At 34.5% G+C, this 16,123-nt stretch overlaps 1 protein-coding gene across 1 annotated transcript in view; it reads right to left on the minus strand.

Moving 5' to 3' along the window:
- Positions 1-3,947: 3,947 nt before the first annotated feature.
- SPRED1 (sprouty related EVH1 domain containing 1) overlaps positions 3,948-16,123 on the minus strand; it is a 101,742-nt gene continuing 89,566 nt past the window's right edge. The window contains exons 6-7 of the mRNA XM_006201629.4: positions 9,078-9,179; positions 3,948-6,978 (exon numbers count right to left, since the gene is read on the minus strand). Of these exons, the coding sequence (XP_006201691.1) occupies positions 6,328-6,978; positions 9,078-9,179 (753 nt within the window). The 3' untranslated portion in view covers positions 3,948-6,327. The remainder of the gene's footprint in view (positions 6,979-9,077; positions 9,180-16,123) is intronic.

Below are 16,123 nucleotides of genomic sequence, written 5' to 3' on the forward strand. Positions count from 1 at the left end.
AAGTAATTTCTTTTGGATCCCTATTTCTTCCTTAGAACTTTGGAGTATCATGCTGTCTGTCTGTATTTTACTTCAATAATTTAACAGTAACTTTAACAAGAACTATTTACTAGCTGGGAGCTTCTAAATTCATACAACTTTGTTTTTTCTTAAAACTTAAGGAGACAAAAACTGGATTCCTCTACTGATGACACATTTAAGCTTGCTGGTCATTCTGGTAAGAATATAAGAATTTCAAAAAGAACTATAATACACTGTTGAAATTTCTTCCCCATGAATTCTTTCCTTTGTAGATTTGGAAAAGTTGGAGACATTCCTTTAACAGGAAATGGAGGGAGGAAAATATGGAGGGCACAAAAGGGGTTTATGTTTGGCAAGTAATATTCAGAAGATATTCTGTATCGCATTTTTAAAAGAAAAAAATTAAATTAGTATCTTGCAATTTGGCAATGCAAAGTTCATTCAGTAATGGAAATGAGAGTTAAACAAGTCTCCTTACTTCTATCATCCAGAATGTAATTTCAATATTAGAAATTCTGGAATCCTCCCTGTCCTACATGTCTTTCCAAATTGTACACAGCCTCTTGGTTATTGTATTATTTCCAGGTTACAATTAAGTTTGAGGGAAGAGGGAACAGTAGCCTCATCATTCTGACATGTATAAGAAGTAGCTGATACTGAATGCAATTCTGGTTTAAATACAAGCTTTGTCTTTAAAGGCTTTGTACTTCATAAAATAACCGTATTGTTCATCTTAAATAAAATTTTACTTTAACAGGACAACATGATTATTCTGTGAAGTACATCTGTGACTCTTGTAACAAAACACAAAACTGCATTGTGACTAAAAGCATGAGCTTTGGAGTTAAGACAATTTGGTTTAATCCCAGTACCTCTAATGTGATCTTGGGGATATTTTTTTAACCCCTTGAAGCCTCAATCTCCTCTTTAGCGTAATGAAGATAATACTTATATTATAGGATTACTTGAGAACTAAAAGTGATCATTTAAGAACATTGTATAACAAAAGTAAAGAATGCTAGATAAAAGAAGACACAATTTCAACTACGATTTTGTTAGACTTTTATTATGAATATATTTTTGAGCCATTATTTAAAGGATCCTTCTAAAACTGCAAATCTTAGAGCAGTTAATTTTAAAGAAGTCGACTCCAGCTTTCATGTTATTAATGCTGATGTTTTAAGGACCACTGTGTGCATTACACTATATTGACAGCCAAGCAGAAACCCTAGTTTCAATTTCTCTGATGTAAAAACTATTCTACTTACTTGTTGGTATTAACTTGATGTGAAGAATATAAAGCAAATTTCTGAAAACCTGTAAATAAGCACACGAGACTACATTTCATAATTCATGATAAAGGTATACAGTTAATTCTTGATTTTTCAAATAAATACAACTGTAATATAATAATCCAAAAGTTACCCTGGTATTGAAATACTTTGATTTTTGAGTACAGTACTGTACTAGTAATTTTTCATTTAGATTACTTTTGCTTATATTACAAGTTAAGTGAAACTTCGAAACCGACGATTAAAAAAAAAAAAGAGTAGTAGTGGGTTAAAGATTCCCTAGATATCATTTAAGGTGGTTAATCCAGACTTAGCAGTAACATGTTCCCAAACCATAAATATAATGTATTAGGTAACAAACTGTAAAAAAAAAATCTTGATACAATCAGGAGCGAATAAATAAGTTATTAAAATGAACTATACATGAACTTTCAGTTAAAAATATACCTTAAAAAATTATGACCAAAAGCGTCCATTTCTACTGCTTTCTCCTTTAGTAATTATCTCTCATGTGATAGTTATCCTCTAGAAGAGTAAGAAAAAGTCCTTTTATATTTCATGATAGGTTTAATCAGGTAATTAAAACAAGTTCTTATGATATCATCTGGTATGTCCAATTACATGGGTACGATGTAACAAAAACAGTTACAAACTTATATATGCATATTTACAGAATATATCCAAAACTATCAAGCTAGTCAACTATATCTAAGGAGATACATTATGACGAGTTAAACAATTTTTCATTGCTTATTAGAAAGAATGCATTCAAGCTTTTAATGGAAATAATATACAAGTGAGGCACTTTTGAGGTCAAAAATAGAAAGCAAATGACTACATACTGGCAATGCTCACAAAAATCTATGTGTATCTTTAATACAAAGGCTTTTCAACTAGATTATTCTTGAAAAATTTCAAAACTAGCAACTTATGCAATTTAAGGAGCTTTCAGGAACAATGGCTAACATCAGTGTATCAAAGCATATGAAAATTTTATAACCACCTGGCTGCTAGGCAAACAGTACCTTAATACTGTAAAGCCCTTTTCTTGTTGGTTTTTGTTTTTGTTTTTTTTTTGGTTTATATAAATTACCTCAGGTTGTGATTTTTCTTTTGACTAACTGTAAAACACCCTATGGTACTGTTATTATTGTGGTGTATATAGATCAACACCCACACCCCTTTTTAGTGCAACAATGATGCAAGTTTCTAGTGCTCCCCCTTATACTTCAAAATGTGATCCTGGAAATCAATATAAGGATGAGAATATTTAGTGAAGAATCTAATTTACAGGTAACTAAATTTTTCAAAGTTTCATGTAGAAAAATGTCTATATTTAATGTATCTTTTGGCTAAAATTAAAAACCCAATCTTAAACACATATTCCAAAGTGTAATCACAAAACCTAAAGTAAATTTCAACAAAACAAACATTCTTAAGATTATTTAAATTGCCCATCTGAGGAAAGTATACATTTCCTGTACTTTGGAGACTTAGCCGGATATTAAGAAACTTCTCTGTGGCATTCAATTAAGGGGGTGCTGGCGAGAGAAAAAGAAAAGGCAAGACTTACCCAAGATACCAGATGGCACTATACACATGAATTGAAAGTGCATTTGTATTACTTCAAAAGTTCATTTTAGGCACTGCTGAATAACCAATGAAATTAGGTAGTTTTAAGTTTTCCCCCTTTAAATTTTAACCTCTGCCCAACATCATCCCAGAGACATACACACATTCTCTGAAGTTGTCATGATGAAATACAGTGATGTTTATATATATATATATATATATATTTTATATATATATATATAAAAATTCTCCCTGGCTGGTTAATGGGAGGAAAAATAATACCATTTTGGCAATGGCTTTTGCAAGTTAAAAGGATTGGTTCTATAAATGCTTCGGCACATCCATTAAGCTTGATTGCCAGTTTCAAATATCGATAAATATTTTAAAACAGGATATGTAAGAAAAAAGTGCTTAAAATCTTTCAGCGACCAGCAAGACACATTAGGGGAAAGATTGGTTTTACATTTCCTCTGAGATATTTCTCATTCTTGCTTTCTCCATCTGGAGGTGGCCATCACTTAAATAGCCCTTTGCTGGTAGTAGTGATGAACCTGTCAGGTCCCAACTGCCACCTCATGTCTGGTCTATAAATCATCCAGTAGGTGGTGCTGAAGTTACACACCTCGTATTTATTTCTTTCATAATCAAATAATTCCCCCATCAAGGCAGGAGAAAAATCATTTAAGAATTTTCAATTCTGAATACAACAAGCCACCAGACCAAACCAAACTCATTCTTGTCATGCCATCTAGATGACTTCATTTTCAATATTTACTACTACTTACGCAGAATTAAAAACAAAAGTGAAAGGTTTTAGAGGAAAAGCCAACTGGCAGTGCCAAATCTGCATGTAGAATGAGAAAATGTTCCTGAACATACATCTATACACATTCAAGAAGAAAAACTTAACTATCCGTTTGTTTTCATATAAGAATTCTAATTTGCTCAAGAGAAAATTTCCACATAGTGATTCTGAAAACATTGTATTATCAGTTAATCTTCTAGACTGATTTGGAAACTGGGTGTGTTAAACTATAAAGATCCAAGGTAAAATAAAAACGATTTCATCACCATAGTTTTTAATGAAGAAATTCGTTTAAAATTGTAAAGGAAAAAATGGGGATGGGACGGAAAATTCTTAGCAGCAAAGTGGTTAAACAAATTGAAAATATTAATGCACAAACATTAAAATATTAAAGCATATATGTTGCATATAAAATACAGTACAGAACCAGGAGTTGCACTATACCGATTAGTGCTCAACAGAAGAAATGATTAAATTTGTTCTTCCCAGAAGTATATACACAGTTCATTTCCACAGCAATTTCCTATATAGCCAGCAAGTTATTTTCTTCAGTTATTCACACCTTGCTCAAACCTGAATTATAAACTCAGCACTTACAAGTATGAAAATTCATTCACAAGGAAAACCAGTATTTCCATTTCACCAATAAAAGGTAATTTTGAAAGTTAACAGTCTATCCTAGGAAACCAAGTTTAGCTGAAAACTCAAGGGATAAAGATCATCTGGTGTAGCAGCATCCAAATATATAAACAGTAAAAATAAGACTTAAAACTGCTGCTACAATGTCATGTTTTGGACTTAGTTCATCCAATTGATTTTTAGTACAAAACTAGAAATAACCTCTTCTTCATAACATCTATAGTTATCAATATATTTTTCTTCTTTTCAATGTGAAATAATACTTCAAGATGATCTATATACACAATGTTGTCAGTTCAAGCTGTCATATAAATATAAATGCTTTCTTAAAAAAAGTATTTTACAGACAGATAGTGTTATATACATTGTTCAGTTTGATCTGGGGCAAAAGAAGAAAGCTAACAGAAGTTTAAGTGTGATATGTAAAAAGAATGATTACATAAAAGACATTTAAAAACCTGCATAGAAAATGAGCTTCAAACAGTAGTGTGATTTTAATTTTTATCACTTCTGAAACTTCAAGCAATTAAAAAAGGCACACTTCTCAACTTTATCCCTCTAAGGGATTGTTCTTAAGGAACCCCTTACTTAGTTAAGAGTTTTAATGTAACACTTAAAAAAAGACAATTTGACCTCAAAGTACTTTAAACAATTTGTTGGAACATTTATCCAATTACTTTGTAAATAAAACATCCAGTAATACAATGCTCTGTAAGAGAAATAAATTTATACGTACAAGATATTTTATTCACAATGTTGGATTAAATACTTTCCTGGGATAGTTTAGCACACCCTTTAACATAAAATAATTTTGCTTTTGGCTGGTTTAAATAAAATAAAATGCAACTGAGAAAAGTTATCATTGTTATGTGATAATAAGCACTGAGACTTAAGCTAAACAATCAGTAACATAGCTGAACATATTCTGGTTTAGCAGGATGTTAAATGGAGATTTCAGGAGGAAACTGTTTTACTATAACTATCCAGTTACACTTTTCACCTTGTAAAACATTTGTAAATGCAATATAAGTTTTTGAAGGAGGAAACTCTGAAAGAAAAGAACTTGCTGGTTGAATACCACAAAAACAAAACAAAACAAAACAAAACCAACAACCCCAAACCTCACTTTTTCTATAATGTTTACTCAGTCTCTTTTTATATAAAAATAAGTGTTATGTTCCCATCAGAACATTAGACAATTACATCTGTGCTTTAAAAAAAAGTTGGTCACTCAAGGCTATTAGAATATTTTTTAAGGATTTTAGATTACCAGAATGTACAGATACAACTCAATATAAACTGTAGCCAAAGGGAAATGAGGATGAAAATATCAAATCATTCACATGGAATAAAAACGTTATAACTAGATGAGTAAAATATTCAAAATATAATGGAATGTGACAGTAGATATATGTACATCTACTTCAAAACTAGGAAGGGGAAGAAAAGTTTAATATGTAATTCGTACCTTATATTTAGTTAAATATAAACATTTGTTATTTATACATAAAACTGCTTTCAAAAAACAACTAATAAATGATTTAGTTGCACTTGTTTTACTTCTTATAATTCCCAAGTGTTAACTTTTCTTAGATTGAAATCAACTGTCCCCTAGTGCACTTTTAGTTTATGTCTTAATGAATTCAAACTTTTGAAAGTCCCATCACCCTATGCATAAATATACAAAAATGCCAAAAAATTAATCCCTTTTAGTTGGATCACATTTTATGCTCACTTTATATAGCCAATAACCAAAAATGGTTTCTTTTTGCAAATATTCTTTACAACCTGTAACAAAATGTGCCATGCACTCCAGGGAAAAAGTTAGGCATGGCTAGCATTTGTGAAATGCCAAGAACTGACGAGTTCTGCTTCCTCCACGTGTGGCCCCAAATGATACCAGGCAAGATTTCACATTGCTTGCCAAAAGCTTCCACAAATCCAAGTTAGCTAATTCCTGGACACAAAGATTTTAGCTCATTTTGGCACTGGACGCTTTCATCCAGCAGCTTTATGTTTCCCACCACAGCACCCACATGCCTCACCGCAACGATGGCACATTCTCAAAGGGACGTAGCAGCACATACATGGTACAATGAAAGACAAAGCTACTAGGGCTAACCATCGTAAGCAGAACTTGTCATCGCTAGTGTCACACGAACAGGGATCAGAAAAATCTCCCTCTGAGTCTGACATACAATGATACAACATGCTCTCTGCACAGAGCATGCAACTAACTTGATATATGCATCTTTTAATAGGGTCTGGAGCATCCTGACATTTTCCCCTGCCATTTTCTTCATGATTAAACCTTTCCTGGCAGTACACGCAGCGAGAACGTTCACCATCTTCTTTTCTTCGTTTTGACTTCTTAAATTTTAATGAGGAAGGCTGTGTCTTAAATACCACAGAGTCTTTGAGAGAACTTAACTTAGTCTCATCCCCACAAGAGTACAGATAGTCTGATTTTTTAGTGTCTGGTTTAGAAAATTGAATATTGGAGTCAGTATCATCTCTCTCCAAGTCATTTTTCCACATGTCAGGATGTCTGTAGTCTGCATAGCGACGTATTAAGATATCTCGAGGGTTTATTCTGACAATCTCATCCTCATCTTGAAAGCTGACATGTCGGATTGACTTCAAAGGGACCTAAAAAGGAAAGAGTTGAAAATTGCAATTAAGGACTGTGAAGGTTAAATTTATGTGCCAACTTGGTTGGGCCGTAGTGCCCAGATATTTGGTCAAACATTATTCTGGGTGTTTAAGTGAAGCTGTTTCTTGGATGAGATTAACATTTAAATTGCTAGACTATAAGCATAGTACATTATCTATCCTTCATGAGGTAGGTGGCCCTCATCCAATCAGCTGAAGGCTCCAAAGACTGACCCTGCTGGAGCAAGAAGGACTTCTGCCAGCAGACTGCCTTTGGATATAGACTATAGCTCTTCCTGGGGTCTCAAGCCTGACAGCTTGTCTACCCTGCAAATTTTGAATATGTACCTAGACTATAACATAAACCAATTCCTTAAAATAAGTCACTTTCTCTTTATATATGCACATCTTGTTGGTTCTGTTTGTCTGGAGGGCCCTGATTCATACAGATTTTAGTACCAAGTAGTGGAGTGTTGCTGTTAAAAAACATCTAAAAATGTGGAAATGCCTTTGAAACTGGGTAATGGTAGCTGAGTTTTGAGGTGTATGTTATAAAAAGCCTGAGGTAGCCTTAAAGAGATTGTTGGTAGAAATATGAACATTAAAGGTGTTTCTGGTGAGGGCTCAGTTGGGAATGAGGAACATATTACTGGACACTGAAGGAAAGGTGATCCTTGTTATAAAGTAGCAAAGAATGTGAGGTCAACTGTATTCTAGTATTTTGTGGAAGGTAGAATTTGTGAGTGATGGACTTTAATATTTAGCAGAAATTTCTAAGCAAAGTGCAGAAGATGTAGTCTGTTCCTCCTTGCTAGCAAGCTTCGCAGGTAAAATATGAGAGGAAAGTGATAAATTGAAGTAGTAATTTTTAAAGCAAAAAGGAATCAGAACTTGAAGAGTTATCACCCATGGCTAAGGGGGTGGGCCTCTTCCCTCAAGGGCCTAGAGGAACTTTGCCTCAGGATGAATCAAACTTTGAGTCTCACTCAAACTTGACTTAGATGGTATGCAGATGAGATCTGGGACCTAAGGTGATGCTGGAATGGGTTAAGACTTTTGGGCTGTTGTAATGGGGTGAATGTATTTTGCATGTGAGAAGAACATAAATTTGAGAGACCATAGGGGGAAACATTATGGGCTGAACTGTGTTCCCCGTAAATTCGTATGCTGAGGCCCTAATCCTCAGTCTCTCAGAATGTGACTGCATTTGGAGAAAAAGCCTTTAAAAAGGTGATTAAAACAAGGCCCTTAGGGTGGACCTTAATCCAATTGACTGGTGTCCTTATCAGAAGAGGAAATTTGAACACATGGAGGCACTAGAGATGTGGGACACAGAGAAAAAAAGGACACAGCTAGAAGCTGATCATTGGCAAGCCAAGGAAAGAGCCACAGAAGAAACCAAATGTATTACAACACCTTGATCTTGTACTTCCAGAAATGTAACCAAATACATTTTTGTTGTTCAAGTCACTCTGTGGTATTTTGTTATGACAGCTCTGGTAAACTAATACAAAGCCATATGAGTTCACAGCTTGGCTATATAATCTCTGAAAATGACTTAGAACACACCTCTCTTTTGCCTTTCCAGGTAGATTGTTTCCTTGAGGCCAGGGAGAAATGTAAATCTTTTGAGGATAAATCAAAATGACCCTTCCCTTCACCTATACAGATAGGCTTGTAGTAGTTACATTTTGTATCTTCTAGTCCTAGTCCTTGGACACAGTTACTAGTTTACAGGTAAGCACTGATGCAGGATGGGGCAAATTTCAATTCCCAGATATTTAGAATTGGGGCTTAAAAAAAAAACACCGTATCTGGACCAAAGGTGGAGTGGAGTGATGGGTGCAGACCATTAAATTACAACTTACAGCTCCTACTGGTGATAAATACACTGGAATAATCCTCCAGACTCAAACCAGAAACTTGGAGGAAATTTAAGTAATAGGGTTTAGAAGTATATATAAACAAATAACAAATTAATACATTCTAAAATAATTCTAGTACAATTCAATTATATGGAGAATCAGACTGGAAAATTTCACTTATATGTTACTTAGTTATATCCCAAACCAGAAGATAAAACTAAGATTACTCACCCTATTTTGGGTCTTTAGGCTTCCGCCGTCCTTGGGTATTTGTCGCTGTACATAGTCTATACTTCTGCTCTGAATATCTAGGCTTGGATGACTGAACATCATCTAAAATACAACAATTTCTACTTAAGTGACAAAAGAGTGCATTTCATACTTTTTAATGAAACTAATTATAGATAATTTTATTTATAAAGTGTTTATTTATAAAAAAGTTTTATTTATAAAGTGTATTGCAAAACTTTATAATCTATTAGTAGCAAAGTTTTTAAAAATGGTTTTAATAAAAAGCATTACCTGAGTCATACTCTTTATTATTTAAACTTAGGTTTTTCCTTATACACTGAAAATTTAAAAAGTAATACAGACTTCTAGTTTCTGGTTCTGCATGTAAGGAGCCTAGAAGTTGCCACTCTATTGTATAAAAAAAAAAAAAAAGCTGAGCAGAAAAAAAAACTGGTAACTCTTCTTGGATCCACGAGAGATGAGGACACAGGGCAAACTCCTACCCCAAAACTGCAGAGACAGACAGCAAAATAAAGGGAGACACTGCTTACCAGAGCAGAGACTCATGAGTGGAAATCACCATGGAAACCAGTGCCAGAGTTGAAAAACCTTAACTACAAATGACAAATTGCTGGAGGCTCAGGATGGACAACTCTGGGAGTTGAAAACTCCCGGAGGGGATTCAGTAACTGTGAAGACCGCAAACTTCTGTGAGTTTACCTCTAGCAGCTCAACCAGTAAACATAAGAAAAACCTCTGCATGCTTCCAGCAGGGGGAGGGGAAAGAAACCAAAATGAAATGTACCAGAAGGATCAATCTTACAAAAAATATGATAACTTTTCATAAAGAAAATGCAAAGCTTTATTGAGAGCTATAGAAGAGCTAAATAGGAGGGTATACCACACTCATGGATAAGGTGGCTAAATTCTCCCCAATATACAGATTCAATGCAACTGAAATACAAACTGCAAATGGATTTTTCACCAAACTTGATAAGCTGATTCTAAATTCTGTGGAGGAATAAATAGCTTTAAAAAAAGAAAAAAAGAAGAGGAACAAGGTGGTCGAGGCACTTGCTCTGCAGATATTAAGACTTGTTATAAAGCTAAAGTAATTCTATAGTAAAGCAGACAATGTGGCACTGGTGCAGGGACAAACAGACCAACAGATAAGAGAGACTAGAAATGGATCCACATATATATATGGAAACTTGGTATATGGCAGATGTGGTACTGCAACAACTAATTATTCATATGGAAAAAATAAAAGTGGAAGAAGAAACTGTTTTACAGAAAAAACTACACAACTTTTAAAACAAAATCAAGAGAAAAATCTTTGAGACAAGGATGGGGAGGAGTTTGTAAAGACACTACCAGGAAAAGAATGAAAAATGCAATTATAATAAAATTTATGATGTCTGTTCAACCAAAACAGCATGAAGAGAGTGAAAAACCACACCACAGACTAGGAGATACTGGCCGCAAATAAAATTCAAAAAGGAGAAGTGTCATTGGAACATTTATTACTCAGTAACAAGGTTATATAAGAGTATATAGTTAAAATCAGTTTGTAAAGAACCAGTTATTTCTATCATCTCTCAAATGCTCAACATACATCTCTCATACTCATAAGACACATGAATACTATAGATTAATTTGTCCAAGAGCTTTTGATAGCACATCAATGTTAAAAGTCCATTTCTGTACACCCTAAAGAAAGTCTTGCACAAGAATAGCTGGGGCAAGACAGTTTGCAATAGCAGTATGATTAATAACAACAAAAACATGGAAACAACCAAAATATCTACTGGCAGAAGAAAAATAAGTAGTAGAAACATCAAGAAAAGCGTAAGAATGCTAAGCAAACACAATCCAAGGTAATGGTTACCTCTAGGATGAAGATAGAATAGATAGAATTGGGGTGTTCCCTTTTTTAAGCTGTTTAGTTTCTCAGGAGTTCATTACATACATTGTTTTCTATGTATTAAATATGTCATAAATCTTTGGTCATAAGCTCACTGATACCTGTGGTCTTTTCTGTGTATAGTGAAATGACCCCAGGAATTTGAAAGTAAGTGAAATTGAGTAAAAGAGCTATAATGTCCTCTAGGCCTATTCGATTTAACTAAAACCTGCCTGAGAGTATCAGCAGTTTGTAAGGATGTACCTAACCCATCAGAGGATTTCAATAGCCCATTGAAGCACAGAAAACGAGTCAAAGACAAGCACTGACAATGTCTATTTAAGCACCACTAGAGGGAAAAACCTAAGCTCGTGTTAGGTGACAATTCTCCATAGATCTTATTTATGAAGATACAGTGAGCAAAGGCACTGTATCTGCCTTTGCTTCAGACTGTCTTTTCAAAGATGTGTGTATAGGGAGACCCTTGAAAGATATAGTATCTCACCTTTGAAGTTAGGTTTGTTTAGTATCCAGTACAACAAAGACACTGTCTCCCTCCCTGGCGAAAGTCAGGCAGGATTATCACTGATTATAAAAGACTGGGGTTCCCTAAACTCAGGGTTCCAATACTGTGATGCAAACCCACTGAGTGTGCAATATTCATCTAAGCAGGTTAGCGCCACCTTCATGAGATTTGGGAACAAGGGGAAATGACACAAACACGAAGTTCACGCTACTTTATCGTGCTGTGAATAAGAAAGTCCTCTGTATTTGATCTAGCAATCATGTCTTCTGGCAGCATTTACACAACTGGCAAATTAAATTTCTTCATATTTCTTCTTTTAACTTGACAGCATCATTTCCTTTTAAGAAACCTCTGTAATATTTGTTTATTAGATATATAGCTAATGTCTACTGTAGTTTTAAAAAAGAAAATGTATTCCATTCTAATTCCTAATAAACTGAGAAGTTAATTTATTTTAACATTAGCAAATGTGTAATTAAACATCTAGTTATACAAACTCATATAATGGAACACTTGTTTCTCTATGTCACATTGATCTTGGAGGTAAGTAAAAGTATCAATTGTAAAGAAGGTGGAATTCAGACCCAAACAGTCTGGCTCCATGTTCAAAATCAAATTTAAAAAAATAGGCTAACAGCTACCTGCCAAATGTTCTTCCTTCTCCACAGTTATCTAGCACTATTTTGTACTTTTCTACATGGTGACCATTTCACCACTATCATTGCCATTCTGGGAGAAGAGTTCAGGTTCTTTTCTCTCCCTTCAATCAAAAGAACACCTTTAACTTTATAGTTCTCTCAGCCAAAGAAGGTAGGTCAAATAAATTCCCAGGGTCTAGGATGAGGAATATTAGTCTACTATAACTTTGTGTTACATTCACCAGGTTTATTCTCCCTGCTCAACCATATGAATCAGTGACCTAGTTCACTTTCTCCCCTCTACTGGGATGAGTTTTTCTGCCATCACTCAGAATACCGGAACTTATTTTGTATTTAAAAGTGTTAAACTGGCTGTCTCTAGACTTAACTGCCTTATTTCCTGGGATGCCTAAAAGTATCACTCCAGATGGATTGCTGTGATATCTCAAAATCCCTGGAGAAGGTATGCTCTACCTTTCAGCCTCTATGTTTTGCTATTATTTTGCTCAAAGTAAAACTGGCTTGCAATTACTTTTTCCTTCTTGTATCACTATTTTAATATGATTTTTCTTCAGTTTCTCATAAAATTTCATAATAAACTTAAACAAAAAACATGTATAAACTATAGATAATTTCTATTCCCCAAATGAGGCAGTTTGCATAATGATTGTTCTGAGGATTAAAATGAGTTACATGGGTAAAGTGCTTTAAACAGTACCCAGCACATACTAGGGACCAGCTATGATAAAGGGTAACAAACCATAATTATCATATTTAATGAAATATAAAGCTGTCTATTTACCACAGAGGGAAAGATTTTAATCTGAGCTAGAAAAGGAGAAGACAAATAAGTCTTTTATAAATTACATTAGATTTCCAATAAATCAACAATTACTAGCCCAGTGACTTTCTTCTGGTACTTAATGATTCTTCACTGGTGAAAAATTAAAGATACTGGCTCTGCTCAAATGAAATACTAGAATCAAAAGCACTTAGTGAAGCACCAAAGGACTATAAAATCTCATTTTAAACAGTCTTCTCAATTCCTAAGACAATTACAGAGGTCAAATAAAATTAGTAAACATGAAAACCACATACAACACATTAACAACCATTCTGAAAATAATTAAGCATCAGAATGAGAATTACCTCTCATAGTGAAAGCAGAAAAATTCTCAGGAATTTGAGTGCTGTTCTCAGTACTGTTTTATTTTCTGTAGAAGTTAATGAAAAACACCAGACTAACAGACTTCATTATGCCCCTTCTCGTGATAACACGATATTCAAGGGGGAAAGTGTCATGAATACCAGGATAAATTATAGTTCTAAGTACTGGGGGAACAGAGACACTCATGCGTTAGAGAGAACAAATCAAGACAATCAAGTTCTATCAAAGAAACAAGAGTTTAACCTTATCTTCTGAGAAGAAGAAAAAAAAAAAACTCTAAGCAATGGATGACAAGATTCATGTGTCTGAAAAACGGCCAACACGAAAGCAAAAGAAGAATAACAAGTTTATGCAGGAAATGTAAAACTCACAGTTCCAATTGACACAAAGCAGGAAGAAGTATCTCCTTACCCTAACGCTGCCATGATTAGCCATGCAACTTTCCTCCCAATCAGCCATAAATATGATTAAATCAGCATCTGGCCCTTGACACAAAGGCAAGCTGTAAAGTTGTAAGATAGCCCAGAACAAGGGCTCTGCCCAAAACTGGCAATGCTAGATGGAGTATGCATCATTTTATCTCCTCTCGGCTTAATGTGTCCCTCCTAAACCTTGGGATGAAAAGCTGTATTCTATGTAAATCTGCCCTATGCAAAGCCAATCAGCTTCCTTCTTCCTAAGAAGATGGGATTGGGTTAGAGACTACAGGAATGGCACGTAGACTAAAGGGCTGAAATGTCATCTAGGCTAAAAGGCTGAGCCCGATATTCTGAAATCCATGACAGACTACAAACCAATGAGACAACAAAGATTCTAGAACATAGAGAAGAATGAAACAGATGTGTAAAGATATAAATAAGTCATATGGGGTATGTGTGTGTAGGGCAGAAGGGAGGAGGTGGGAGCAGGGAAAGATAGAAGCTACCTAATGCCTTTCCAGATCTCAAAAGTTCTGTCTTAATCCTTAAAATGAACTCTGAGAAATGTCACTTGAGTCATTAAAACAAAGTCCCTTTTCTTTATGCTAGTTTGAATGGATTTGATACTTACAAACTCAATGATCCTAAGTTAACCAAGTTTCCAGTATTCAGTGTTAACAAGAGTAGAAATAAGATGAATCAAAACATCATTTGCTTATAGGGTGATGTTGCTAGCATTTATTCACCTTTTCTTTTATTCAGCAAATATTTACTGGGTGCTTACTCTATCTTAGGAACTTCTAGATTCCTGAATGAAGAACAACAAAAAAGTACAGACAGGAGACAAGTTAAAAATGTAAAATCAGGAAGTGATAAGTGTTAAGAAAAATAAAATAGCATATACATATATGTTCATGTATAATTGAAAAATTGTGCTCTACACTGGAATTTGACACATTGTAAAATGATTATAAATCAATAAAAAATGTTAAAAGAAAAAGAAAACTAAAATAGCATATGGATATAGTTATGGACGGCCTGGTATTTCATTTGGAGTGCTCAGGGATGGCTTCACAGAAGAATGTTCCAGACAGACGGTAGAGCAAATGCAACGCCCCTGAGGCACAGATGCTCTTAATATATTTAAAACATAGAAAGTTGGGGTGTTAAGCCTGTGAGTGAGAAACAATAGAAAATAAGTCTGGAGAAGCCAGGAACAATATCTTGAACAGCTTTGTAAAACCTCTGTATATTGTTCTAAATGGGATGCTAAGCTTTTATAAAGTTTTGAGCAAGTCTGATTTACATCTTCTTAAAGGATCACTTTGGTTACTGTGTGAACAGATTGTTGGGGTGGGTAGGAAGGATAAGAGTGGAAGTAGGGAGATCAGAAGACTGTAACAGTAAGAAATGATGAAGGTCTATATACTTTCAATGTAAAGCTTATAGGATTGCTGACTGATTGGATATTTAACGGATAAGACTGAGAGAGGGATGAGTCAGGATGGCTTCAGTGTATAAATGATACATCATTCACCCAGATGTGTCCTTACAATAAGCCCCTACCGACTGATACAGCCTGAGAATATCTGTTTCTTGAGACCTTAAATAATCTAATTAATCAGGTCTATTAGCAGGGAAACTTTCACAATCTGCATCTAACCTGAATATTTCAAACTATATTTATTTGCTATGGTATGGCTATATTGAGAGTTGCTGGAAGAAGAGTTCCTAGATGATGCAGAAGGTTGTTTATTTTCTCTTCACTCTCTTCTCCACATTCAAATCTTTAGGATAAAAATAACAATTATATTTTAGGCTCATCCACTATTGACCTGATCTAGTCTGAATTTCATTAACTTTCTGTTTCCTATATATCTATAGTTCTACCTAAACTTTTCTTTAGCCTAGAAGGATGAAGTACCTCCTCCTCTTTTGGTGTAATTCCTCTGTGTCTGTGATAGTTTCCTTTGTGCCTTTGCTCTATCAGTTATTCTCTCTGTCCCAGATCTTTAACTTCTCACCTTCTTTATCCCTTCAAATTATAAACATATCTATTCTTTGGTCCTGCACCCCTCTAGTTCTATCTACTCTTTAAAGGAAGGCCTTTTAGTTAAGCTTTTGAAAGGAGCCATAGCAAAAAAAAAAAAAAAAAAAAAAAAAAAATTCCCCTTTCTTTCCTCTCCTGCCACAAATGCCTCCCAATCCCACTGAAACTATGCTAAGGCTACCAATTACCTTTATAGAGAAGAATTCAACTTTCCTTGGACTACATAACTGCAATACATTAATCACTTCCTTCAAACTCTCCTTCCCAGGCTTCCAAGACATTATTATCCTTAACTAGTTCTCCTATCTATGTGACTGTTTTCCTTTACCACACTGTCTTAAT

The sequence above is a fragment of the Vicugna pacos genome, chromosome 6, assembly GCF_048564905.1.
Source record: "Vicugna pacos chromosome 6, VicPac4, whole genome shotgun sequence".
NCBI classification, from domain to species: Eukaryota; Metazoa; Chordata; class Mammalia; order Artiodactyla; family Camelidae; genus Vicugna; species Vicugna pacos.